General features: G+C 41.6%; 1 protein-coding gene across 2 annotated transcripts in view; it reads right to left on the bottom strand.

Annotated features, from left to right (window-relative positions):
* Positions 1-495: 495 nt before the first annotated feature.
* LOC107094135 (alpha-1,6-mannosylglycoprotein 6-beta-N-acetylglucosaminyltransferase A-like) overlaps positions 496-26,618 on the bottom strand; it is a 63,624-nt gene continuing 37,501 nt past the window's right edge. Inside the window, exons 5-16 of one of the 2 annotated variants that reach the window (XM_015389569.1) lie at positions 26,135-26,206; positions 25,033-25,194; positions 24,199-24,368; positions 23,818-23,952; positions 21,020-21,153; positions 16,894-17,027; positions 8,975-9,124; positions 4,657-4,803; positions 4,453-4,569; positions 4,093-4,167; positions 2,469-2,626; positions 496-2,370 (exon numbers count right to left, since the gene is read on the bottom strand). In XM_015389569.1, coding sequence (XP_015245055.1) covers positions 2,172-2,370; positions 2,469-2,626; positions 4,093-4,167; positions 4,453-4,569; positions 4,657-4,803; positions 8,975-9,124; positions 16,894-17,027; positions 21,020-21,153; positions 23,818-23,952; positions 24,199-24,368; positions 25,033-25,194; positions 26,135-26,206 — 1,653 coding nt within the window. In that variant the 3' untranslated portion in view covers positions 496-2,171. The remainder of the gene's footprint in view (positions 2,371-2,468; positions 2,627-4,092; positions 4,168-4,452; positions 4,570-4,656; positions 4,804-8,974; positions 9,125-16,893; positions 17,028-21,019; positions 21,154-23,817; positions 23,953-24,198; positions 24,369-25,032; positions 25,195-26,134; positions 26,207-26,618) is intronic. The other variant, XM_015389568.1, reaches the window with a different exon arrangement.

The raw sequence follows: 26,618 nt of genomic DNA, 5'->3' as shown, positions 1-26,618 counted from the left end.
ATACAAAGCAAGAGTGTTTACAGAAGTGAACACTGACGGTAGTGCTGGTGCGCATCTACACTGAAAAAATAATGCAGCCGCTTTTGGCATTTACTTCATATTTGATTAATTTAACACAAATGTTTTATGTCGTACCGTACTAACATGAAAACGTTGTGTTAAAGTAACCAAATGCCAAAAACAGTTGCATTATTTTTTTCAGTGTAGCCATCTTTCCCAACCTTGTAACCTCAATCTTTTTAAGATGGTTTAAAAAAAACTGCTCTCCGCATTATCGTCCACCATAGTGGTTATTTTTCTTGCTGTTTCTGCGTAGCAAGAATCAGAATAGTGACCTTTGTCGAGTATTAAAGAGGTTCAGGTCGGATGAATGCGACATCAAGTTCAGACACAGGTCGCATTTGAAAAGATCAGATTCGTATTGGATTCAGGACCACATAGCCAAGTGGCCTGGGTTGCATTTAAAAAATCGGATCTGTGTTTTTCAGACTGCAATGAAAAGATCAGATACAGGTCGCATATAGGCCAAAAACCCCCCCAAAAAATCAGATTTAGGTCACTGCAGGCTGCTGTGTGAACGTAGCCTTTATCTATGATTACATCCAAATTGTAGAATCCAGGAAACCTCTGAAGCTTTTCAAATCCGCCGTAATTTATTGGGATTCTATGATTGACAAAGTTAGCTAAACTGAAATAGAAGGCAGCTGTTATTATCATGCAAACTGGCCGCAGCTAAGTTGAAAGTCTGAAAGGTGTTTTTTAGTCGATCAAACACAAACCCGACTTAAAATGCCCTTAAGATCCCGTTTCTGATGACTCTTGCAGACAGAAGATTCGCAGACAAACATCCTCATCTTAAATCATACATTTGTTTTTAATTTTATTCTTAAATTACCCTCCATAAATAAAAAAAAAAACAGGAAAATGACCACATCCCTGCTATAAATAAAGATTTCCAGCAAAACACAGCCGTACAGATCTGCGTACAAAATAAATACAAAAAGAAATATTTCAACTGATATGAACAATATACAGTGTTACTAATATCTTTTTATAAATCTTTCCAAAACGATTACTATAGTGCATTATTTTCATTGATTACAAGATCTACAAACTGTTTTTCTTTCTTAGTTTGCAGGCAAATTAAAATCTTAATGATTATCTGAGGAAAAACAGGAAGGTTCTGCTCTGCAGGAATGCTTGTTGGCATTTTTTTTTTTCTTGCTGCTTAGTTCACGGGACAAACATTTTCTAGCAGTTTTGACGGTTGGTCTACATGAGGACACAGACTCTGTACGGTTATCGGTTCTCTGCAGGCTGTGGCGTGTTTTTTTTACCGCGTCATCGCTTCGCTGACGGCGCTCTATCATCTACGACGACGTCACATTCCTACCACACAGCGCTAGCCACGAACAATGACATGCCCTTCCGAAAAGAAGAAAAAAAAATACATCCTCATCTTTCTCCCTTCTGGGGCAGGGATCGGATGTTAGGCAGCAACATTCTCACAATTCTCCGACACACAAACGCACCTCAGTCATCCGTACATGTGCAACTTAAGCAAATAAAAACAAAAGGCTGATCACTGGCTGTTCCAATTCTGGACCTTAAAATCCTTTAAGGGAGGTTTTTAGGGATCGGTAAAACTTGCAGATTAAAATAAATCAGGATTTCCATGTTCGCTGATGACGCCCATGTCTTGTGCAGAATAGAGGAATGAGATATTACAGTGTAAAACTGAGTTCTTCTTCAGCTTATACGCGTGTGTATCCGTTCCAGTGCAAACCTACCTAATGGATAACAGTGTTAGATTTGAACAGGAGGAATGGAGGGAGCAGTTGGAGTGGCTGTCAGTAGGGGGGGGTAGAGTCCTTTTGTAGAAAGGTTGTCACGGAAATGACCTGTGGGTTAAAAGTCTCACCCAGCTCCCTTTGTTCATTCAAGTAAGGTTACCTGGAGTCTTGGCGCCCCCTGCTGGTGAATCAGAGTTGGAGGGTGCTCTGCTTGGCTACATGAGCGTGTCTCTTGCTGGGGGAGGGAAATGATGAATATGAAGAACAAACACAGTCTTTAAAAAGTTTCATGTGTCTGTCACTCCCACTTCAGTCCACCAAAGTAGGTCTTCTTCCACACCCAGCCCCCCTCCTCGCTTCGCTCCACTAGCCTGTGTGCTATAGGCAGTCTTTGCAGAGCGCCACCTGGCCCTTCATGTAGTCGCGGCAGGGACAGACTCGTCGGAGCGTCTGATGAGCACCGGCGCAGCTGAACAGGAGGAGGTCCGATTGGAAGATGCAGTGCTGGCGCGTTTCGCTGTAGGCCGGGACCACCGTATCTGCACTCGACTCCACAGTCCTGCATCTCAAACCAAACCTTGTAGAAAAAAAAAAAAAAGCTTCAGCTCATCGCCTCTAAAATAGACAAACAGCTCAGAGGAGGTCTGTGCTGCCATCTTGTGGCCATGATCCTACCTTTCCAGGTCCTTGTCCTTGTTGAGGTGCTGGAAAAAGGAGGGTTCACAGATGAGCTGCGCCTCCTGACACACCTGTTTACACGACTGACCTGGTTCAGCCATTTTGACCTGCAGAGCACTGAGGGGGGGCCACATAACCTGGCCGTGGCAGAAGTCCTGAAAACAAGGTAGAAAACAAGAACCATTTTAGTTTCTATTGACCCCCTTTAAAAAGTACCGACGCACCAAGAACCTTTGACCTTTTGTCTCACAGAGTTAACTGTATTATTTGGAGATTTATGGAGTTGAGGGAAAATAAAACCACTGTAGTTTTGGTTGGGTTTGGGATCCTGCAGGCATTATTTTTATAAAGTCCAGAGAATCAACCTGCATATTTAAATTAATATTTATTCCATGAAATAAGAATTTAACTTAACCTGGCAGTAGCTAGATTGATACGTGTCGAATTGAGTTGATTTCTACGTTATCAATCTGGAAAGGCTGCTGTTCAGTCCATCCATGGTGGGAAGTTTAGTACAATATATTGAGCTGATTGGTTGACGTGCCAGCTAGTACCCGCCTTCCATAATACGTTTTCAGCCAATCGTAGCGGCGGGATTCGTCTCCAGCTTCTTAAGTGTTTTCACAACTAGCGGAGAAAAAGCTGATAAATTTAACTTTTTTCAAATCCTGTCAGAATAAAAGCACAGACATCTTTCCCATCTACAAATGCATAAAGTGCTTCTCTTTGCTCCTTTTTTAAACAGGAAACTGTCGTTTTAGTTAAAAACGAGTCGATTGCAGTATCGCCAGTATAGCCATGTTTGTAATGCTCTGGCAAGGCCCTTCTGGCTGTCATCATTCCTCATGTCCTTCCCCAAAAAACACAGCTGGCATGCCATTGGTCAGACTCGCTGGTTGCTAAGAGACGGACGTATTAGCAGGAGTCTTTCGAGATGGATTTGTTGTGAGACTGAAAACTCTCGACAACCCAGCTTGCAGCGCAAGGTCGTGTTTACCACCAACCAGCAAGATTTCTAGCTTTCATAAACCTGTAAGTCAACTGACTCCATCATTGGAAAGACTTTAGAGCTGGAACCAATGGACCAGCTGATGGCACAGTTATGCTAGAACCTCCACTCGCCGTTTAGGCTGAAAACACTTTGAGGTTTCAAAGAGCCGGTCTCCAGACCAGAACCCAATAGAACATCTTTGAAGGGAGCTGAAAACTAAAGGGTCTAGATGGAGGAGTAGACCAGAAGCATCTGTAAAATAAGTTTAAGGGAATGATTATTTGACTTAGCTCAGCATGAAGTAAATGTTGGTTTGTTTAGCTCCTAGACGAGAACAGGAACTATGAAGCATTTTGAACGGTTCTGCCTTTATCTCCTGCGTCTATGTTTAAATATGACCCTCATGACCTGCTGTTTCATTGTTTGGTTTTAAGGAGATTAAAGAGAAAACACTATATTATGTAGCTAACAAAGGGAGCTCACCCTCCAGGGATGTCAGCCGTAATAATCCCCTCAAGCAGCTAATTATGAGCTAAGATAATTAAACCTTTAATTCTTTCTGGTGCCTGAGGAGAGACCCGTCCACAAAAGGCATCAGGAGAAAAGGACGCCGGGGTCTGCAGTCTGTACCTGGTTCTCGATGAAGGCGTTTACTCTCTGAAGCATCCCCTCACAGGTGAACTCGTAAGGAAGGTAGGGCTCGATCTGACCAGAAAAACAACAAAACACACGTTTAATCAGGGCGGCCTGAACAGACGGATCTGTGTGTGAAATCCTGAGCCTCTTTGGCCTCGACTGATGTTAGCTTACAGGAAAAAAAGCTGAGAGTAAAGAGGAGCAACAACTGCTGCCTTTGTTGTTGCACTAAGTCACTCTGTGTCTCTTTGTGCTGGCGCCTGGTGAGCTGCTGTTCTGGCCTCGTGGCCACGGCACAATACAAGATGTTTAAACACCCGGCCTCATTCTCATCGTCTCAGCTGATAGTTTTACCTTCTGGCTGAGGATGGAGCGAAGGGCCCTCTCCACCTCTGCGGCGTTCCCGATGTCCACCGTCCACACGTGTGGCTGGCCGATGTAAACCTCCGCGTACGGATGCTGAGAGGTCAGCTGAAGACGAGAGCGAGAGAAACGGAGCAGAGGTGAGAAAAAGAACCTGGAGACGAGTCGTCCTGATGTACAGAAGTGTCCACTCACCTCCCTCAGAGTGGGTTTGCCTTTGAAGAAGTCCGTGTTTTTGCTGCTCTTCGGAGGGGTGAACTTGGGGTTCAGGAATGCGCAGCCGTTGGCGATGGCCTCTAATGGCGCCGGACCCTCATAGGGGAAGGAGAGACCCACAAACAACTGAAATAAAATAAAATATGACCATAATTAGTACAAGGAAAACATAATTTAACCCATCTGGGAGCAGATTGTAAATAGATGACCTTTGACGAGGAAGTTATGAGAATTGTTTGGTATAAACCGTCCCCTGTAGCTTTGGATGGAGGTCATCATTCTCCACACAGCATGATGCTTCTACACCATAGAAACGGTGTGTTTACTGATGCCATACTTCATAAAATGACCTCTGAAGAGAACAGGTCACTGTAGATCCAGCCAATGTTTTAACAAATTAAGGATTTCGCCTGATGAAATATTTAAACAAAGAAGACAGCCAGGCTGTAGGGGCGGTCAAGTTAATTTGCCATCTTGAACTGCTATGCCTACAGCAGCACAAAAATACGGCGAAGGCAGCAGATTTTCTGAGAGCAACAGGGGAGGAAAAACAGAGAGTAATAGGCAGACATCAATCTGTGAGCCTGTAGGAGTTTGTTAACTCACTTTAGTGTTCTGATGAGCTGGTGAACTTTGATAGGAAGGCCTGACATTAGCCGGCGCCATTAAAGGAAAGCTGATAGCGATTTAAGCAGCTGGTTCACGTCAACAAAAGGCTGCTATCCAAAAGGCTAACGCACACAATGCTGTATTGTAGCTGTGCTCACATGACGGCCTGCACTGATGACTACAATCTGTGCTCTGGCTGCTGTGCTGCGTTTGAACAACAGGTGGCAGCAGAGCACATGATGTTCCTCCTCAAAGCTGGAAACAAAGGAGCACTATTTATAGGGAGTGAGGAGGGAAGGGGAGTGAATCCATCCACAGTGAAGGACTCTGAGCCTCAGAGGGAGGAGCTCATGGATAACAGCCAGCATCTCTGATGGTACCGCTATGGATTAACATTAAAAAAATAGAGAAATCAATGAGGGATACGTTTTTGACCCAGATCCTCCCCATTAGCTCACAGTTAAACAGCCCTGTTTACATTGAACGCATCACATCACACTCCCTCTGCTCCGTATCCAGGCTCCCACTGACTGCCATGCTTAAGGAAGCCCCCTCCCTCTCTGTGCTTTAACCACAAACAAGCTGAAAGACGGACAACACATAGCGTATATAAACAGCCAGGGTTTTAAAGGATGTTTAAGTGTCTCCCGTGTGCTTTTATTCGCTTACATCCCCTTAAGCAACCGTTGCATCAGACTGCTGCTGCTGTCAGATGGTTTTAAAAAACAAAATCATCCACTCCAGGCTGCTTGGATCTATCAGCAGTTCCAATGAAGAAAAACAACCAGTTAGTTTGGAGGATCCAAGAAACCTATATTAAAGCCTTGCATTATTAAAAAGTACAAAATAATTCTGGTTCTGCTGCAATCAGGTCTTTTCAGAAGATCTCAACCAGCCTTTCTGTCCAATCTGAAGAATAAAAGCATGCGTTTTATTCTCATCCAAGCAGAAACTTGAAGTTTTTGTTTGGAACATCAAGATTAATATTTTCGCAATGCACTGAAAAACTCCAGATGTCTAATCTTAGACTGTGGGTGGGCCAATTATATGTAAGGCTCTGCAATTCAGACAGATGCATCTGATAGAAACCAGCAGATAATATCGCCTCTCATGTCTTCATGTACGTCAGAGTGAAGCAAGGCTTGGATCTTATTTACTCTTTGGCTGCTCTGCAGGCCATGATGCAGAGAATTAATGACACATGGAACACATTCGTAGATACGTCTTTTTTTTTTTTATGTTACTCTGTTCACAGCAGAATATCAGGGGAGAACATTGTCTGATAATCATTACATGCTTGAGCTACATACAATTAAAATGTTACCTGCTAATTATTATTCATCTTAAATAAATGCAATAACAAAAAACTCTACAGTGATGCTCTGTTTGACCTAACAGCGGGAAACATTCAGTAACAATGTTCCCAGGAATCAGCCACCCATCCAGGTGCTTGATAAAAGGAAAGCCACAAAAAGAAGATGTGAGGTGATATTGGGCCACCTGATTTCCATGTGTTCTTCGCGGGCGTGTAGAGCACAAGCGCACAGAGGGAGACAGACAATAAACTCATCTCCGCTTCGTGGTTTGAAATGTAAATTTAACTGTACAAAAGGTGACAGTCGTCATGCAAATAGTGACTGAGTGACACAGAAACTCCTGCAGCTCCATGTCAGCTACTGATTAAATGTTCATTCTATGAATTTTATCCCCGATAACCACAAACAATGTATTTCAGAGAAAGTTTATGTTGTGCATCAACAAGCTAAAGTATAGTTGTGATTAAATAACTGTTATACAAGAGTTGATTGCTCAGAGCAGGCAGGAAGTGAACTAAATACAGAATAAAACTGGAAGAAAACATGCTAGAAAACATGTTAATATGAAGGCAGAAGTTAGCCTTCTAGGGCAGAGGTCACAGATTAGTGGACCGGGATCCGGACCAAACATTTATAAATTACTGCATGTTGTCAAAAGACAGTGTCTAAACATCACTTGTGCTGCTTCTCCTGTTTTTACCGTAAAGCCCTTCAGAGCGTCTGGCACCAGGCAACACGTGATACAAATTAGCCAATGAGCTGCTGACAGTCAGGGTTACTACTGCTAGCTACTTCTAGACAAAGCAGGCAAACCTGTGGCAAGCTGGGCGATGGGAAAGAAGGAGATGATGATGAGAAAAAGAAAGCAGAGAAAGTGTAGACTGCTGGAAGAACTGCGGTGAACTGGTGAGGGAAAAGTGAAATGGTGCTTAAAGATGACCCTGCCCATTTAGAGTTTGGCTCAACCTGCTGCCATGAACAGACTCAGAAATAAATATGGATCCAGGCTCAAAATGAGCACCTTGATATGTGCTTTAGAATGGCTTTGTCTCCATTCAAACCCAGGTTTAAAGCCTTGCAGGGCAGCATAAAGCCCACTGCTCTCATAAAAAAGAAAGGAAAAAACAAAACAAAAAACGGTTAGGTCCGGTGTTTTTATAAAAAGAAAAAAAAGAGTCAGGAAATTGTCTATATATCAAACTGAAAGATTGTTGTTCTCTTTCCTTAAAAAACTATTTACATTCCAAAATAGAAAAACGTACCATTTCTCATATTTGCTATTTAAAAAGTCAATGTATAACATGGATGCATAAACACTTTATTTTATTTCAGTGTAAAATGCTGTTTAAACGTATTATAATTTAAACTGTTCCCAGACCTTTACTGGTTGTTGATTTTCTTTATTTGGACCCTGCTGATTTTTAAATGGTTACCCCAGTTCTAGGACATCAACCCCTAGAAGCAAGGGAATGAGTTAGAATGGCCTAATCAATTTATGATTTTTAATTACTTAATATAAATTTCCCTGTGGTTTCCTTAGATATTTTTTGTTTACATTGATTGCATTCCCTTTTTCATCGACAAATTTGCATATTTTAGTCGTTTTAACCCTAACTGTATAATTTTTGTTGGTTTTAGAGAGAGAAGTTGTGCTTTGTCCAGCATCATCCAACAGATGAAAAACAGCATTTTTGCTAATTCTGGAGCATTTACATATTGATTCATGCGCATTGTCCCTACCAAATAAATCCAAATCCTCTCCATCCAATCTTAGCCATTTCATACAAGCAGCGCGACAAAAAAAAAGGTCTGTCTGTTGACCTGTAACTTCAGCAGTCCATATAAATGCAAAACAGGCTTTAATTAGATAAATAAAATAGAAAAAGAAATCCTTTTTCTTCTCCTCTACTTTGTGTAGTTTATTAAATTCCGATTATATTTTGTTAACATCAAAATGTGAGCAACTTAAAGAGTTGTGAGTCATTTTAATGACTGATTAGAAAAATGATATATAGCCTGATGTTGATTGTTTTAGGAGTAGTCTGGGTTTCCAAGCACAGCTGGATTATATACAATAAGCAGCTTTGGGACGTGAATCACGTCAGGAAATTAGGTTTCAGTGTTTCACTGCTCAGAACAGAACCAAAGCTCTTCTATACTCAGACGTTAAGGGAAAATCTCTCCTTCCAGGACAGTCTAAAGTATGATGTAGACCTCTGCAGTGCCTCTGCTGTCTGTCTGATCTCTCTGTTCTCTGGTTTTCTGCTCTCAGAGGACAAAGTAATCAAAGCTTCCCTTCTGCAGAGGATGAAACACCAAAGCAGAGAATCACCGATCGTTACTGGAGCTCTTTCATTGTGAAGCCGTCTCACCTTGGTTTCTCTCAGGAGGAACTGAAGGTCTCGGCCGCTCAGGATGCCGTGGTTCTTGACGTAGCTGGGCAGGTTGACTGTGCTGGTGCCGTGTACCGTCCCGTGGACCTCCATGTAGCCGTGGATGATGTCCAAGTACTTCCCCTTGTCCTGGAGTCAAAACACAGAGGAAGACAGAGAAAAAAGAAGGACTTTCAGGTTTAGATGCTCTTTATTTAGGAGAAACAGAACTGACCATCCATCCAGTAAAAATAGCAACAGCATGGGGAGGACATGTTCACAACAGAGTTATTGTCGTTAAACCCAGGAAATCGGTTTTAATTACTTCTGATACAGTGAGCAAAGATTCAAAATCTACTAACTGGTGTTAAAGTTCATTATACAGTCAGAGCTGTCAGGTGTGGAGAGGAAAGTCTGACTACTGCTGGATTACATCATGCTCATTTATCTTGCATAACAGGATGCATTTGAACCTAAAAACACTATAGAATATTAGAAAATCTGGAAAGTGTGGTGTGCATTTGCTTTCTATCTGAAAACCCTGCAGCCTCTGATTCGTGTCGGTCTGTCACATAAAATCCAGATCAAATGAAGTGGGTGTAACATGACCCGCTGGAAGAGGAAACGGCTCATCTTTAGGCCAAAAAGTGAAAGTGTTTTCCTTCCTTACTGCAGGAAGTCTCACTGACTTACTGAACTATTGACTAAAATATTGCAGAAACCCAGGAGGCTTTATCAGTTTTCAAAAAGGGACAAATTTACACCCACTATGCGCAAAACTCACTTTATGAACCGCTCTGCTCGGTGTGTGCGGCTGACTTCAGGGCTTCCTTTAGGGGCTTAAATTTCAGGTAGCCGCTGGTCTGGGTCCCTGGAGGCCTCGCTATCAGATGCCTCCAGCCAGCCTGCTGTAACTAAAGCGGTCTGACGTGTTTGTGTGAGAGAGAAGGGAGGACGGGAAGAGAAGGGAGGAATTGAAACGAGTCCCTAATTAGGAGGTGAAATCACAAGCCTGTAATCTTTTCACTCGGGAGAATAGAGCTGGGATTTATGTTTGAGGGGAGGAAGGTTAGTGCAGGCATCTGAGAAGGACCCAGGTGTCTGCAGAGATGAGGAGAATTTACACAACGAAAACAAGACTGTTTTCCTCTGCTGATCTGCAGATGATGGAGGAGATTTCAGAGTTGGGTTGGTAGGAAATTAAATGGTAAAATTAGCTGTTTTTCGCTCGGAAGGTGAAAATCTGACCGGTATGAAGAGCGACTGATGTGGATTTCATATTCCTGTTTGATCTATAGGGATGTACGCTTCTCCATGTACGTCCAATTTGCAACATTAAACCAGGAAGCAGATCGATCGATGGCAGCAGCTCTGAACGGGAGAACATGCTCAGAGAGGAGTTATAAAATTACTGCTTGAGCTGGCGAGGCTGATTGAAGCTGGAGGAGGAGGTAGGGAGCCTTTATGGCCTTGTAAATCAGGGGGAATTTGTAAACCCTGGCTCAGAGAGGAAACGGGAGGGCTGAGTGATGAGTGTCCGGGGAGGAGCAGCTTAGCGGCTAACATATAGCCTCTGAGAATCGCACACATCCAGCTACTATTTAACCATCATTTTACTTCCAAGATCTAAAGCTGCTTTTATTCATTGCAGGTTTTCCTCCCTCTTTAAGATATAAGATGTGTAAAAAGCCTAAATATATCTTAATGTTAAATTAAAAAAAGTTGAACATTTATATGTCTCTTTAGTAGGGGGAATTAAAGTGACAATTACAGCTCTAACGATCCCTAGAAAATCAATGCAGGAAGTCATTTTTCTAGTTTACACTTCAGTAAACTTTGACTGAAGCTTCTAAGGTTTAGCATAAATTAGAAGATGACTCTCTGCTTAAGGTTTGCATTGAAGGAAGAAGCCATTTTTGATCAAATTCTTAGCTACTTCATTCTCAGGTTTTGAAGGAATCAGTTCAACAATCGACATCCCAAAACCTCAGGCGGAAGCAACACATACTGGTGTCCCAAAACTGGAAGCTTGTCAGTCAAAATGAGTTTCCCTCTAAGCAGTCTTCGTTTTAAAATTCTATTTTTTCTCCTGAACTACAGGCAGACATGTCCGCAGACCGCAAGCAACAGGCCTGATAAAAAAAAGCTTCAACAAGAATATTGAAACATTTCCCACTGATTTGACTCAAAATTTACTAAAACGTTCTACATTTATTTCATTGCAGAATGAAATCCAGCATACCGATGTTCTTAGAAAGTTTAGTTCCAATTGATTTAATCCGTTTAAATGCAGCTTTAGACCAAAAACTCCTCCATTTTAGCCCCAAACACCAGTGAGTGACCTTTGAACCTTCAGACAGCGAATATCTATCAAACAGTATAACTAATAAATAACAGACTGAATCATTCTGAGATTAAGAAGTGGAAAATTGTGATATTTTCCACTTTATGGGACTTCCTTTACAAGCCAGTCCAAGTCATAAACAAAGTTAGCCGTTGCTAAGGGCTTTCAGGTCTGATTCAAGGCCATAAAAACACCTCATCAATAGGCCCGCCTCAATCATAAGTTCTGCTGGATGATCGTCCCAGAAATACTCATTCAACGCTGCAGCTGTCGCCTTCACCTGAGTGCAACTTTATATCAGACAGACCCTCAAGTAGAAAGAGACACGTAGAAAACAAGCATGAAAACATTAATTACTGAGCTGATTTAAATCTACAGCGATTCGTTTTTATCATCAGATTAATTGATTTATTGCTCACTACTCAGAATCCAATCATTTCTTTCCAGTTTATTAAAACCCACTGCTGCCTCCCTGCTTAACACTAAAACATGTGTTAAATATAACATATACTGACAACCTAAAAAGAATAGCGGTGCTGTGACGGCTCAGAACAACAAAGCCTGTCAAACCCAATAAAGAACCATTCTGACAATTATTACAGAAGTCAAGGTTTTACCAGCAAAAGTTCCCTTTAAAGCTCAGGATCTATGCAAATAGAAAAGCTCATCTCTATTCTGAGATCTATAAACGTCGATAAAAAAGCCTGGGAAACCCATCCAGAACCATGGTGTGGTATAACAACATGCAGAGGTGCTTGGAGAGCAGTCAGGAAACACTGTTTCTTTCAACGCTCTGCCACGGCCCATTAGACAGAATAGCCTATAATCTATTAAGCTTTGGTTCTCTGCCAGAGCAGGAGGTTTTTTTTTTTCCTTCTCTTTTTTTTGGGATTGGGAGACGCTAGAGGAGCAGCTATGAGGCGTCTGACGGCTCGGTCCCTGCTGTGCATCTGTGGGCTGCATCATCCAAGTGTACCATATGCGAGGAGGAACAGGAGGAGTAAACAACAACCACACATGGTACAGATGATCCTGTCGCTGCCTCGGTCACAGAGAACCAAGTGCCTGGATTTATCACACGCTTCACAGCTCTGCTTCTCAGAGGCATCCAGACGCCGTTTCAATACATCCAATGATTTCTGCCTTTCTGAATCCCCTTCAACTCCATAAACCACAGATATCCCTATGAAGCACACCCTAATGGTTGAATTTTAACCTTTTTATGTGGTTATGTTAATCATTTAAATAGTTCAAAGTGCAGATGTATTATTTTTCTCCACTAAGGAGCAAAAAAAGATAAACTTTTGGTCGTTGGCAGCAGGTTGTTGACACATGCTAGTAAAGTTATCGATAGTTTACTGCTGAACTCAATAACCTACCATAAACCTGACAGGAAATGCACCTGTGTGTGTGTGTGTGTGTGTGTGCAGCCAGCACCTGCCTTCTCTGTATATGCTAGCCCTGAGTGTTTTTGAGTGTTGTTTTCAGCTCTGTGCGGTTCCTCTTTCTTCATCATGTTCTCTGATCTGATGCCAAAGGCCTGCAGCTCTCACCGCTCCGTGCATCCGGCTCATTCTCACCTTTCTGTCTCAATGAAAGGCTTCTTTCACCGTAAAAAATAAGACGTACACACAAATTACCTGGAGTAAAAAACTGCTTACAGGGCCTTGCAGCTACTTTATCACAACCTTTTTTATTTTAACATTTTATCAGGTTTAAATCGTTAACAGGCAGATTTATTTATATAAAAATTCTTTGAAAAAAGCAGCACAGTTAGACGGGATAGTCATCCTATTCATTTAGATTTACTTCAGGACTTTAAACAATTTTAACCCTTTGATCAAAACCTTTATATTGTAGCTCTGCTTGTACTAGCAGCTAGCTTTAAGTTGTTAGCCTCTGACAGATTTAATTCCAGGATTTCTCTTCATAAATCTCCCAAAATCTTCCTTGATGAACAGCCTTTCATTGGCATGATACAGCCACTGCCATGTTTAACTGTGTTTCAATGTGTTAATGGTTCTGCATAGTTAGCTTTTTGCATGTAGACAAGAATACAATAGAATATACTTCATTTTCCCCTACGGGAATTTCTCATGGACTAGAAACAATCAATACACTAACAGTCGAGAGCAGTGGAGCAAACTAGTAGCAGTTATGACAGATCCTTTCCCACCTGAGCGGTGGATATCCACAGCTCCTCCAGAGTTACTATAAACCTCTTTCCTGTTTATACGACTGCATGACGTCAGGTTAGCTTGGTGAACACATCTTGGTAGATTATGTTAGATTAGATTTTTCTTCTAATTAACTCATTAAGAATAATTATGAAGAAAAAAATAAAAATAAGGCACTCTAAAATGATCTGTGCCTATCGAATTATGTTAAATGCATTATTAAAAGTTCCTTTCATTAAAGATGTATTTATTTTTTGCTCGGTTTTAGCCTCCACTTCGCTAAGCACACACAAAGACGGCCTGTTTTCTACGAGTGTGTGTTTGTAGGGGGATAAAGATAAGGGTAAAGTAAAAAGGCAGGCAGTCACTCTCTGCTGCCTCGAGCTACATCTCTACTCTTTCAGCTGGGTTGCCATGGAAACGGACATCTCGGAGGTGATCTGGCCCTTTTATTACAGGTCGCGCCATCGACATCAAGCGCCGCAAATCCAGGATCTTTAAATGAGAGTAATTCAACGTAAAAGACGCCACGGCTGAGCACGGATCGGGGACTGCGATTTGCCACGGATGGTAATGTAAACAAAGCTTGCAGTCGTGTGGAAAGCTTCCCCTCGAGAGATGAAAGGTTCTTCTGTTTGTGCATGATTCCATCTGCACTCTCATTTCTGGTCAGCACACCGCATTGTTTCAATGATGTAATGAGGAACATGTCATCCCCTTAAGAGGTGGAAATCAGCAGGTGCTTCTGTGGAAGGTCCCATCATGTGTTATTTTCCTGCTTATTAGCCCTCTGAGGCGCAGGAGAGGGATGATGTTTGTCCTGCAGACTCATGCACACGTGCCTTAACATGATCCAATATGGCAGCTGATGCACACTAACATACACAAGCACAAGATTCAATTTATGAGCTTTCCAGTGTGTCTGTACATAACTCCCACCCTGAGGCAGTTCAGAGTTAAATTTCTGCATTTCTGCATCAGAGGACCTGCTCTAATAAACCCAATGAAAGGGACGAGAGAACACGGTTCATTAAAAGCAAACTAATTCCTCTTCAGGCGTCCGACCGCACTGGTGCTGATTAGGAGAGCGCTAAAGAAATGTCCTGGAGAAATGGGTGTAAATAAGATTGCATATGTAGCTTTGGTGATTACTCGGGCTGCTTCTCTCTGTACACTCGCAGGATGAATGTGGCTGCTGCACCTGTGCTCTCAAGCATACTGATCAGGCAGAGAGAGAGGCTGTAGTTTATCTGAAGTCTATTACTTCACTGAGACACATTCGTTTTCAGCTAAACATCCCATCTGTGAGAGGCGAAACATAGGGAGACACTTGATAAATGGGTGAAACCACTCGTTACATAAAAATGTGAAACTCAAATGTATAGAATGATCAAACCGCTTTAATCCTGGACAAAAAAGCAGAAAAATTAGGGCTGACGATCGTTAAAACTTACTGGGACATGATGTCAATTATTATTCATCTAAATGTTCTACACTGGAAAAAAAACTAAGCCATTTTGTCTTAAAACAAGTGCATTTGTTCTTGAATTGAGGAGGTAAAAGAAACATTTTTCTAATGGAACAAGATGATTTACATTTAAAATCAGAAAACACAATTGCATTGTCTTATTTCAAGTGCATATTATCTGATTATCTTATTTTAAGAGTAAAAATACTCATTCCATTGGCAGGTTATCTCATTTACCTACTCAAACTAATAGTAAATACACTTAATTTAAGACATTTTTGCTCATTTCTAGATTGTTTTTTGCAGTGTAGATGGCAAATCAACCTAAAACCAGTCTGTTCTCTTCTGTGCAGTGATCAGCTCCCCTCCTCCTTCTGTCCAACTCTGATAAGAAGTCCATTAAAGTCCTCATCATCATCATCACTGATGGAATCAGCTCATCTCGACTTACTGTGTGTTTTTTGTGTGAAAAAAATGTCTTTTCCCAAAGGAACTCCTAATAACTTAAATCTAAACAAACTCAGTGCTAGAGCAGAAATGGACATATTTAGCAACATGTAGCCTGTTAACTCTCCCCAGTTTTTATTTTTTTTTTGTAACCTCACTTTTATTGTTTTTATTAAAAATAACCTACTACATCTACTACTTCCTGTTTCAGGAAAGAGTTTTTCTAAAGGCTACAAAGCAGAGGCTTATATTGCTGCTGGTCTTCCTGCTCTGCTGATCATGACTTGCATAAACGCTTCATTAAACCAAATGTTTGTCAGCTTCAGGGAATTGGAATACCGTTTCTGACCTCTGCCACTGTTCTGATGCTACAGTCTATATAAAGCCCCTTTAAGCATTCTTAGCCAACATGGAGGTCTCGCCCTTCTTTACAATGTGTACAACTCTTAAAAGATGCACATAATTCGGAAAAACTGAGCCTCTGGAGAGCAGAGGAAGATCTGAAGGAACCACGGAGGGAAACTGAGTTGCTCTATCAGCTCGTTATCAGTCAGCCCTAAAACGGCCCTTTAATTAAAAGCAGGAGGTAATGAACACACTCGGGAGTCTGATTAGCAGCTAATGCCCCTCGCTGTGAGCAATGGGTTCCCCCCTCTCTGTCTGCCCTCTTTAAAGCTTCACTGAATGGCACACAGCAGTTCAGACTCCCACTCTAAAGGAAACCTGAAATCCCTGCAGCTGCCTCTGGCTTCAAATCACCAACACCTTGAAATTCATCCCCTCAAAAGATGTGGCTTCATCCACGCTTCACTGCAGCATTCTTAATAATGAATTTGTTCCCAGTTTCATTTCACTTCACAAGCGAATGTATTCTGGACAGATCTGATCAGTGGATGGAAATGGGAACTCAGCTAGCTACAGATGCAAAATAACACATAGTACATGTATCGTGGGGTGTTACCTCGGGCAAAAACACACGTGTCGGCTCATCAAGGCGCTGCCGGTAATGCAAACAGCCGAGATGTGGAGGCAATGCACAAATCTCTCCAACTCTCCATGTTTTTTTTTTTCTAGGCTACAGTAATCCCTCGGCCTCTGTGCTGCACCCCGAGTAGGAATCTGAATGCATTAAATCTCCAGCGAGACGCTGCGGTTTGAGCGTTAAACCCGGAGTTTTAATAAGTTTCCTGCTGAAAGTCCCTCCATATTGTTAAAAGAAGTGTAAAAATAGGTCAGAGGTCCACCAACGGTCATTGGCATAACTTCTAAAATCTGAAGCTCACATAAGGAGGATTTAATTATTTTAACAAGCTTTTTCTTTTTCTTTTTTCAATTGGCCTCATGAAGTTAAGGACATACGAGGATTTAAATAAAAATCTATGACTGCATTTTTACCACAGTCTACCTTTTTTCTCCTGGTACTGAGCTGTAATATTTGGTTTGAAAACATGTTCTGTGTGCTTTAAGGCAAAGATCGCGGTACCTTCCAGAAGTTGTCAACTTTGCCGTAGACCAGAGACTGGTTCTGCCTCTTGATGTCGTCGATGTGCTTGATATCGCTGGAGTTGAGGTGCTGCTCCACAACAAAGCCCAAAAAGCTGTTGTCCGGGGTGTGAGCTGAGGGCCAAAAAAACAAGAGAAACCAACATTTAATTAGGCTCCCAGAAGAAAAACTCTGAATGCTTGTTGTTCAAGATGAAATTATTTCATACAGTCAGCCATGACTCTCTATTTCCTCCAGTTTAGTGCAGATCATAAACTCAAAGGGACATCAATGCTATCTGCCTGCCAAGTGATGACTGGTAACTATGGGAACCACGAGACGAGGAGGGTCAAGTGCGGCACTGAAGCTGGCAGCGTCTCACCTCGCTGCCATCTGTCTTGTAAAACAAATCTGTGGACAAGAGTCTGGACTGGAAGCAGTCAGGAGTGAAACCAGCCTGGTGAGATTATTTCAACTAAAGGGCGTCTTTGAAAGCAGCCATCAGTGCAGGAAGTGGATCAAGGCGATGTTTTGGTGCATAGCTGTGGTTTCAGACATGACAATCACCGATTAGCCAGAGGGAGGTGAGCCTCTCCACCAACTAATAAATAAAGAGTTTAGAGAGCTGCATTCAGCTCAAGTCAAACTTCTGCAAATCTGCTCTGAGTGTTGGGATTTTAAGCCACGATGAAAACAAATAAAAGCAATCCAGACTTTAGACACAAACTCCAGTGTCAAAGTGACTTTTTTTCCAGCTGAGTTGTTGGCTAAAATGTAACAAAAGCAGTGTTTGTTCAGTCTAAACACTTCACATGTTGGCTCAGGCTAAACACTTTTAGGTAAACACAGAAAGAAAGGCCTTTTTCACAGTAAACGAGCGCAGCCGCCTGAGCAGTTACTCAGCAATGTCAAAAATGTGCCGTCTTACCCATGATCCACGTCTAACTTTCTAGTAGCGAGTTTGACAAAAAAGCATAATCTACCCTGAAAAATGAAGCCCCAGCCGTAGGTTGAATAGATTAACAGAGGAAAGTGTTTGCACTTAGCCGTGTGTGTCCAGATTTGCATGGGGAGTGTGTGGGAGGGAGCGGGAATGTGGGAGGATATCAGCCGATCTGTGTGAGGTGTCGCTGTGAAAAAAAACCTACTTCCATAAATACCTGCTGGACTGGAAGGATCTGGAAAGATCTGATATCATAAAAGCACCGCTGTTACCTTTCAAACAGCACAAACACTCTCAGCTGAAATGCAGATGTGTTTTTGCGTACTACGAAGAGGCCACACTGACACTCCCGTACCAAACTGGCAGTGTAAACAGGACCGGCTGGTAATTAGCGCTCAGCCCTCTTGATGCTTTTGGCAACAGATGCCTCCTCTCCCACTAGAGCCGCCACTCAAAATGTCACTCGGCTTGCTACAGCTTCAATCACTATTAGCTAACAAACAGCCTGGGAGGACAGCGCTGCTGGAGAAGCAGCTGCTTTGTTGCCACTGATGAACTTGAGTCAGGGGAAAACAAATTTGCTTTGTAATAAACCCTGAACTTCCTCTGTTGGATTGGGGGTGAAGGAGGCACACGGTCAGCCAGAGCAAAGCAGCGACGTTATAATAGTCCTCCGTGCAGGACGTCTCCCTCTGGTCATAATTAGTCGAAAAATGCTGCCTATAAACAATAAATGTGAACGGTGCAAAAGCTTTAGCGCTTCCCAGCCTTTAGTCTCACTGACTGGTGAAGCAAAAGGAGTTTCTGATTTGACAGCATTCCTGGAAAACCATGTCAGGGCTTCAGTTTTGCCCAGTTGCTGCAATCAGTTAAATGGAACGCCTGAAAACGTTTCAAATTGCTGCAAAGGCTGTAGGCTCATGTGGGACCAATTTAAATCATTTTTTATTCTATCATTTTCCAACAACAGCATCTACTTATACTAGGACTGTGGCTTCAATTTCAGAGCAAATGTTTATTTTTCCATCAGCTGGTTGTGGAAAGACGAGTCAGTGATGTCATCAACCCAAGCTTTCCAGGCACAAGCCAACTCAAAGATCACCGCCATGATAACGGCTGCCAATGTTTGAAGGATAAACATTGGAGATCAGAACCAGAAAACAAAAAGAAATTTTCTTTGTGTTGACTAAAAAACAGCTTTGAGTAAAACATCACCTGTTAAAGCACTGCAGTCAAACCAAACCAACCTCGGAGGGGAACTGCTCTGCCTTCCCCTCAGGTGCAGAATAGTAAAAGACTTGCAGCTCATCCAAACACAAACTGAAGAGCAGAAAACACTCATTGCATTTCCAACTCTGATATAGATTAATGAGGTCAATTTAGCTTGGTCTTGTCTTATTGACCAGACCAGACGGTCCCAATCCCCTGGACTCAATGATTTATGGAGCAAAACTTAATTGCAACAAACGAACCGATCCAAAGCCAGAATGAATCCTTTTACAGGCGCTGAATTAGTCCATTGCCACATCAGTAGATAATTGATTACTTGGAGAAGCAATTTCCTGCTTTAGTTCTGGTTATGTGGCTAAAAATTCGACTAAAAACATATCTTAAAAAAACTCATCTGGTTAAGTTTGACTTTGTGTTTTTGGGAAAAATGAGGAGAAATTGCAAAAATCACAAAGTATATAAATTTACTCAGAAGGACTCAACATAAGCTTTTTATTTAAAAATCCAATGTTTTAGGAATAAAATGAATGAAAAGTATTCTCGGTTTTCGTCCAATAGACATTTAACACCGAAATAAAATGGCTGAAACTTGTGATGACGAGACAAAGGGCGCAGCCGGCATGCAGAAATATCAGGCGTGTGAAGTAATGCTCTGAAGCAAGAGAGCAAAGGTTGCGAAGCAGACTTAATCAGAGTTGATTGAAAGGCAGAGGTTTTTGAGTGAGGGCCTCACTGCACGCTCAGGTCAGCATCCCTAAATACCATAGAAATCCAAGCGCCCCCATTAGCGTTCTGAATACGAGGACAATGTGACACGGAAACAGAACCTGCCTAACCGTCTGTGGCGGAAGTGTTGGAAAAGGCCTGAAAGTTTCCCAATAATTTTGCTAAAGTAAAGCGCATAACAAAAAAAAGTCAGTGGTAAATAAATATTTTGGTTATTTTGTTACAGAAACTTTATAATTTCATTAAATGCCTCAAGTTTTTTTTAAATTAGAGCTAGTACACATCGTAGCCACAAATGCTATGAATTTTCGTGTGTTTAGATTTCCAGTTTTGTTTCCTGATTTTTCTTTTTCGGCCAAGAACGTTCATTTAGGTGCATCCCAAACTGTTTTGCTTCAATATATCATATTTAATCATAGAATACTTGTTTTAGGATGTAACCTAGTAATTCTAGAAGTATGAATACTTTAAGCTAATCTAAAAGACAAAAAAACCCATTCTTAGTGGAATAACTAAAATGTCCAAAAGCAAATAACTTGGACCAAAAATGTCATCCTGAATGAAGATTCTTCAATGGAAAGATGAAATTAAGACGTTATCTGTAGCCAGAAGGCAAGGTGTTGTCAAAGAACAGAAACAAAACCCAAAGTCTTGTGCCTGGAGCTGATACCACTGTGGTTTTAACACTCGACCAAACGTCAGAGCACTTGTTTCTCTGAGATATCATCTAACCTGGCGCCTCTTAGCCAGATCTTCTGCTAAGGCCCCTGTGTTTGATGAGAAAGACGTACCCTATTCAGCAGATAAAGGGCCCATTCAGGCGCGGTTGGACTCGGCACGGCTCCTGGCTTCACCTCGCTAACTGGAATAGCAGGGGTAACATTACACTTTCTCTTAGCCACGGGGAAAAGGTCAGCACTCTTGAGGGCTTGCTCTCTTCCTTCTTCCTGGCCTTGGAAATGGGCTTGATTTAACTTTGGAGGCTGATTTTACAGTAAACATGCAGCGATAAAACTTCCATGTACTACATATATAACCATTAAAATGGGGAGCTGAGAATCTGATCTCTTATGTACTAATCTTTTTGATGAGATTCCATTAGTGGTGCTCTGCTTGATTTTTATCCATCTTTTGTTTTCTACAACATTTTAAATAAATGACTAATTTTTCTGTAACCTACAGATCAAGATTTTTAAAAATCCCGGATCAAATTATTGGACTACTTACGGAACATTGTGTTGAACTGTTGTGGGTTTAAGTTCCACTTCCCCCACGGTGTCTTGTGACCCTTGGACTGTGCGTAGTGGGCGTGGTTGAACTCTGGCTCCGTACCGAAGGAATCCAACACGCGCAGCATGCACCTGTAGCGCAAAAAAGAAATAATCAAACATGTCAGCAAAGCTTTTTAGCTACTGGTCAGTTCGCTACTGTCTGCAGCTGTGAGTTTGTCCTACTACATAAAAATGATTTGCAAATCAAATTTGGAAAAAAAAAATGATAATGTCTTAAAAACAAAACAAAAACAAAAACAAAAACAAAAGGCCATCATATCCATGATACATTTTTATTAAAATCCAAGTGGAGATTTTACATTTTAAGGTTGTAATATGAATATTTCTCAACTTTAAACACTAATCTTGCACAAAAAAAGACACAGCCAACATAAAGTCATAGAAAAAGAACATATCCCAAAGAACGGAAGTTGTGCAAAAACAATAAGCTTTATTGTTGGAGTGGGACGATGCAGGCTGGTTATGAGAGCACCACTGGGTTAGCATCTGATTGAAAGGTCACAGCACAAAATGAATTGGAGCGGATCCAGCACAGGGAATCTTAAACTGCTTGTTGACCTTTTAACTCCATGCTCGGCATTTTCAGGCTCACTCAATGTTACTCATTTCTGCTTGCTAGATGATCATTTGATTGAACTCTGTGTATGAATCTCCACAGCTTTTCAAGTATGATGGCTGTATCCATGCACATGAACAAAAACAGTCAAGATTAAAGTTAGCAGCATTACAGGAGACTTCAACAGAAAAAAGCAACAACAAAACATCTTGTTTTTCAGTAGGAGTCAGCCTACACATCTAGCTGTGTGGACAGTGGGAAGCCCCTGGGACAGAAAGGAGCTGGGAAACGGATCCACCAGGAGGAAACATTTAACTGAAAGTAGAACATCAACAGCAAGCCCACATGCCATCTCCAGTCACTCCAGAGAAAAACAACCCTGGTAGGTGGACCCTGAACAGATGGGGACGAGCCGCTGGCTGTGTGCAGACTGGGGGGAATCCTACAGAGCTCTTTAAAACGGTGACTGAGCCTGAAAGATGACACTATACTGTAATCACGCTGATGCGATGCCTATTTATAAGGTATCCCCGTTTACACTGCATAAATCTCAGCACACAGGAGCTGTTCGCTTTTCTGAATTAGTCTGGATCCAAGCTTTTATCAATCAGCGAAATACTTTCAGTGCGTTCTGAATCAAGAAAAGTATGTGGCCGTTTTTTTTTTTCTTCTATTCACTGAAAAGAGGAAGCACAGGAACAATGCGGTTTCCTAACAGCATTTCAACATGGGGCGTCAGCTGACGGGCTTCCATATAAAAGAAAACCGGAGGTTCTTTGACGCAGCTTCATGTTAAAGGAGAACAGCACGTATTTGACATCAGGTGGAAATGTGCACATTTAGCCAGTTTACAGTGCTGACGTCAAATAGGTTCTGCAGATATAAGCTGGATTACGTTTGGGTTTCATTTTCTCATTCTGTGCAACATCAGTGCAATAACATTTCCTGTAGCCATGCTGATACACAAGAGGGACCAATCTGATAGAAGAGAACAAATGGCTTTAAATAAAACTATTCAGGGTGGAATCGGGAAGCAAGGCGGATGGATAAACAAAGGTGAAGATGAACAGGACGGATGGAATTAATAAATGAAAAGATGGATTTTTTGTTTTCTCTTTAATATGCCACCTTTGTAATGTATCAAAGAAAGCTTTTATATGTAAAGTAATTGAGTTTCCCCTAAAGAAACGACAGTAGAAAAGGTTTTTCACTGTGTAATAAAAGAATAAAGAGATAATATCTCCAATAGCGCTTCACTTCTTTCATAAAAATCGCATAAAAAGCTTAATGTGGCTTTGAGTGGCCAGATATAAATGTATAACAACAGAATGCTGAAAAACACTAATTGGAGCTCCCATTCCGCCCGAGGCTAAATGAATTTCCTCTGGGCTCACAGCTAGCACTCACGGTGCTTTACTTCACAGGGAAACAAAAGCTGGTGACAAGCAAAGAGGAACCAGTGGAGCCATTAGTGCCCTCAGACTTATGTACCTCCTCTCTTCCTGTTAGGGATTTTTTTTTTTTAAGCAAACCAAGACGACCTAATCTACAGTCCTCAAAGGAGTTCTTTAGGGGAGCATAAACTTGTCATAATATCACCAAAAAAGGCCTACACCTAAAACCTTAATAGTCTGAGCTAATATACAAAGTATTGATTGGTCTTCCTGCATGACTGCAAGAGTTAAAACCTTAGATGGCAAAGAGAGCACATGGTTTAAACCTATAATGCTTTGTTAAAGTATTAACTTTTTTATGTTACAACAAAAAGTTTATTGTGTTTTATTTGTTTTTTATAGACTAATTACACCATGAAGAGTACAACAGTAAGTTAAACAGGGAAATATTACTTTAAAAAGCAGAAAATTATTTGATTTGGATTCAACCAAACAATGCACTGGGAATATTAATAAAATCTCCTTCTGAGTTAAAACTGACTTAAAAAGTCAGTTTTAGAGCTAACAGGTCTGATGTTTTAATCAGAACCAGGACTTAGTTTTAGATTCATTTTAACACAGTGGAAAAACCTCTGAAACATGCAGTCACAAATATAACGGAGCGGTTCGCATCAAATCGGGTTCATTTTCATCAAATAAACACATTTTTTTAGCAGCGACAAGAAAATACGTTTTAACATTTAAGGGGAGTGAATGCCTTTAGAATGATAGGACGGTACTTACTGGTAGTGTACCCAGGAAGGCCCTAAGGTCTTCTTAAATTGAGTGAGACCCACGATGTCGATGTAGATGAGCTCCACCACCTTATCCCCTTGGGTTGGGCAGCTGGATTTGTTTCCCATCACCTTTCGCATGATCCTGTACATTAAAGGTTTCAGTGAACCAAGCAGGACAGCAGGTTTCTCCATTTAATTTGACTGTAAAGGTAGTTAACTAAATTCTTTAAGTGCAGCAGGGCTCTAAAGTAATCCAACCATGCAAACACAAAACAAAACCTGCCTTTAGGCTGAATGTCTGTATTTTACGGGAAGTAAATTATCCTGCCTAGAACAGTATGTACAGTATGTGAGTTCAACTGAAAACCTAAATGTGAGGAGTACTGACTCTTTAAGTTCTGCCAGCGAAGCTGAGATGCGAACATCATGACCCAGGAGGTACAGCGTGGTGATGAGATCGCTCCACTGGACCAACTCCCCCAGCGGGCCTCCGCTGAAGGCGTTTTCTGCTATCTTGAAGCCAGACTCCTTGGTGAGCAAACCCAAATGAACCAGGATCTAGTAGAGAGGGGGGAAAAAAGGGATTAATCCCCAACATCCCACATTTCTCTTACATCTTCCCTATAATTTAAATTATTTTTACACACAGTCACAGATGAGACATCATGTATTGTATGTAAAGCAAAACATGTTATTTCCTTACAAATCTACATTTACTTGGTACCAGAATCATCAGTTTATTATCTGAAGAGACGGATGATAAGTTCCATGGCTGACAGCCAGGCTCTGTCCCCAGCCACACTGATCAGGGATTAATATATGCAGATTAATATCCAAAAAGGATTAGCAGCTCAAACAAAGAACTGGCTTACAAAGCATCCAGAAAGAAGCATCAACTGATTCTAATGAGGGACGACAAAGGTGAGGCGAGTTGTTTAAGATACTGAAACAGGGAGGAAGATGGAGGTAGGAGTCTTTAACTTCCTTTTGCTGAAAGGGATTCTGCTTTGTTTAGGCAGCACTCATTGATTCATCATGCAAATTCCTCACAGGGCTTGAGGAAAGTGTGGCGTATATAATGCAGAGCTGAGAACAGCCAGCAGCTGAGCTTTCTACAGGAGGACAGGCTGGAGGTGCACAGACACAAGCACTTATTCACTTCTTATAATTGTAAAAAAAAAAAAAAAAAAAATTAATGTGGTCAAATTTTCATTAATCTCACCTTCTTCTTCCGCCGCTTGGTGAGGTTCTGCTTGGCGGCCAGAGAGCGGATGGCGCTGACCCACGGCTCAGCCATCCGTTTGATTCTCATCATCATCCATCGGAACTCCTCCCGTTGGGACATGGAGCGGTAAAGCCCCACGAAACTGGTCCTGATCTCCGCCTGCGCACAAATTGTTTACACCGCTCTAAAAAGCAGCTCCAAAACCCAACGGAGAGGGGATTTTCAAACTGTTAGAGGTGAAAAGTTTAGCTGGGATGCAGATGGATAGGAGAATGAATGAAGGAGTGTGGGAGTGTGGGGATGTTTTTAAAAGATTTCTGAAAAAGGACTTGCTTGTAGAGTGAACTGAATCCAACAGGCCTTTTCACAGTAAAAAAAAAAAAAAAAAAACTTTTAGCAAAATATGAAAAACAGAAGAGTTACAACATGCTTGTGTGGCAATGGGGCTGACTAACTGAAACCTGTGGAGAATGTGGAAATGAAACAATCGCAAACTGTAGTAAAACACTTTATGAGACACGATGAGATGTGAACAAGACAGTAAAAAAAGCCTGGAGGCGATAGGAGAGAACACATAGGAGAGGAGAAACCACAGCATCTTCACCAGCTGCTAAGGTGTCCAAAACAAGGCTGTTGCAGGGAATTAGCATCCCTCATCACGACAGGAAATCACTTTCACAGACTGAACCAATTAAAATCCGGCCCTGAATTAAAACCTCTGAAGCCCGCCTCTCCACCGCTGAGGGCTCAGTGCTGTTAAGGCATCCAGAGAGGGAGATGAAGAGTGCTTAATATTGATTCATTCACAGCAGAGGGAGAGGGGGAGTGTTTTGGTTAAGTGCTGATACTGTGACGACCCGGCACAAGCCTGCGAGCCTCGATAAGAGCAGGCTGCCTGCTGCTGGGCTGCTTTAAAATGTCACAGCATACCAATAGAAAACACCGGCAATAAAAAGCTCTGATTTTTCCTTTCTTTTAAAATCATTCCACCTAGGAGGAGGTGTCTGTAGCATTAGGGCCAAACCTGCTTCTGTAAAAACATCTCGTAACGTTGGCTTTCATGGTTTCTAACTAGCAGAATGTCGGGGATATTTCTCACCTGTCCAGTCCGGTCAGTTTCCTCATTCAGGATCTTCAGCCTCCAGGGGAGACGAGGGCACCAGTTTTCAACCTTAAGAAGCAGAAGACAGCTCCTCAGTTACCTGCAGGTCCATGTTTTCCCAAAACTGTAGCCGTTAAAGGAGAGCAGCTGTTTCTTTGCTTCTACATGTTGACAGTAAATAATGAAGCACAGCTGCAAGAGTTTTACCAACATCAGATGGCTATACACAAAAAAAAAAAACTTAATATCTGTGCATTTATTACCAAGCAAAGGGAGGGGGAATCATTTTAAAACATCTGTCTGACGGCTCAAGCATTAAATAGGCTGGAGATATTTCTGCAGCTTTATTCGTGTTTCTCCTTTCAATATTAAACTACTTGTTTTCAGATTACATGCCTTTGTGGTGATTGATCATATAAAATACAAATAAAACTAAGTTTATATTATTTGCATGTCAAAATAGGACAGTTTAATATTTAAA

The sequence above is a fragment of the Cyprinodon variegatus genome, unplaced genomic scaffold (assembly GCF_000732505.1).
Source record: "Cyprinodon variegatus isolate N-32 unplaced genomic scaffold, C_variegatus-1.0 Scaffold465, whole genome shotgun sequence".
In the NCBI taxonomy this organism is placed as follows: Eukaryota; Metazoa; Chordata; class Actinopteri; order Cyprinodontiformes; family Cyprinodontidae; genus Cyprinodon; species Cyprinodon variegatus.
This window is presented reverse-complemented; position numbering and strand designations above follow the sequence as displayed.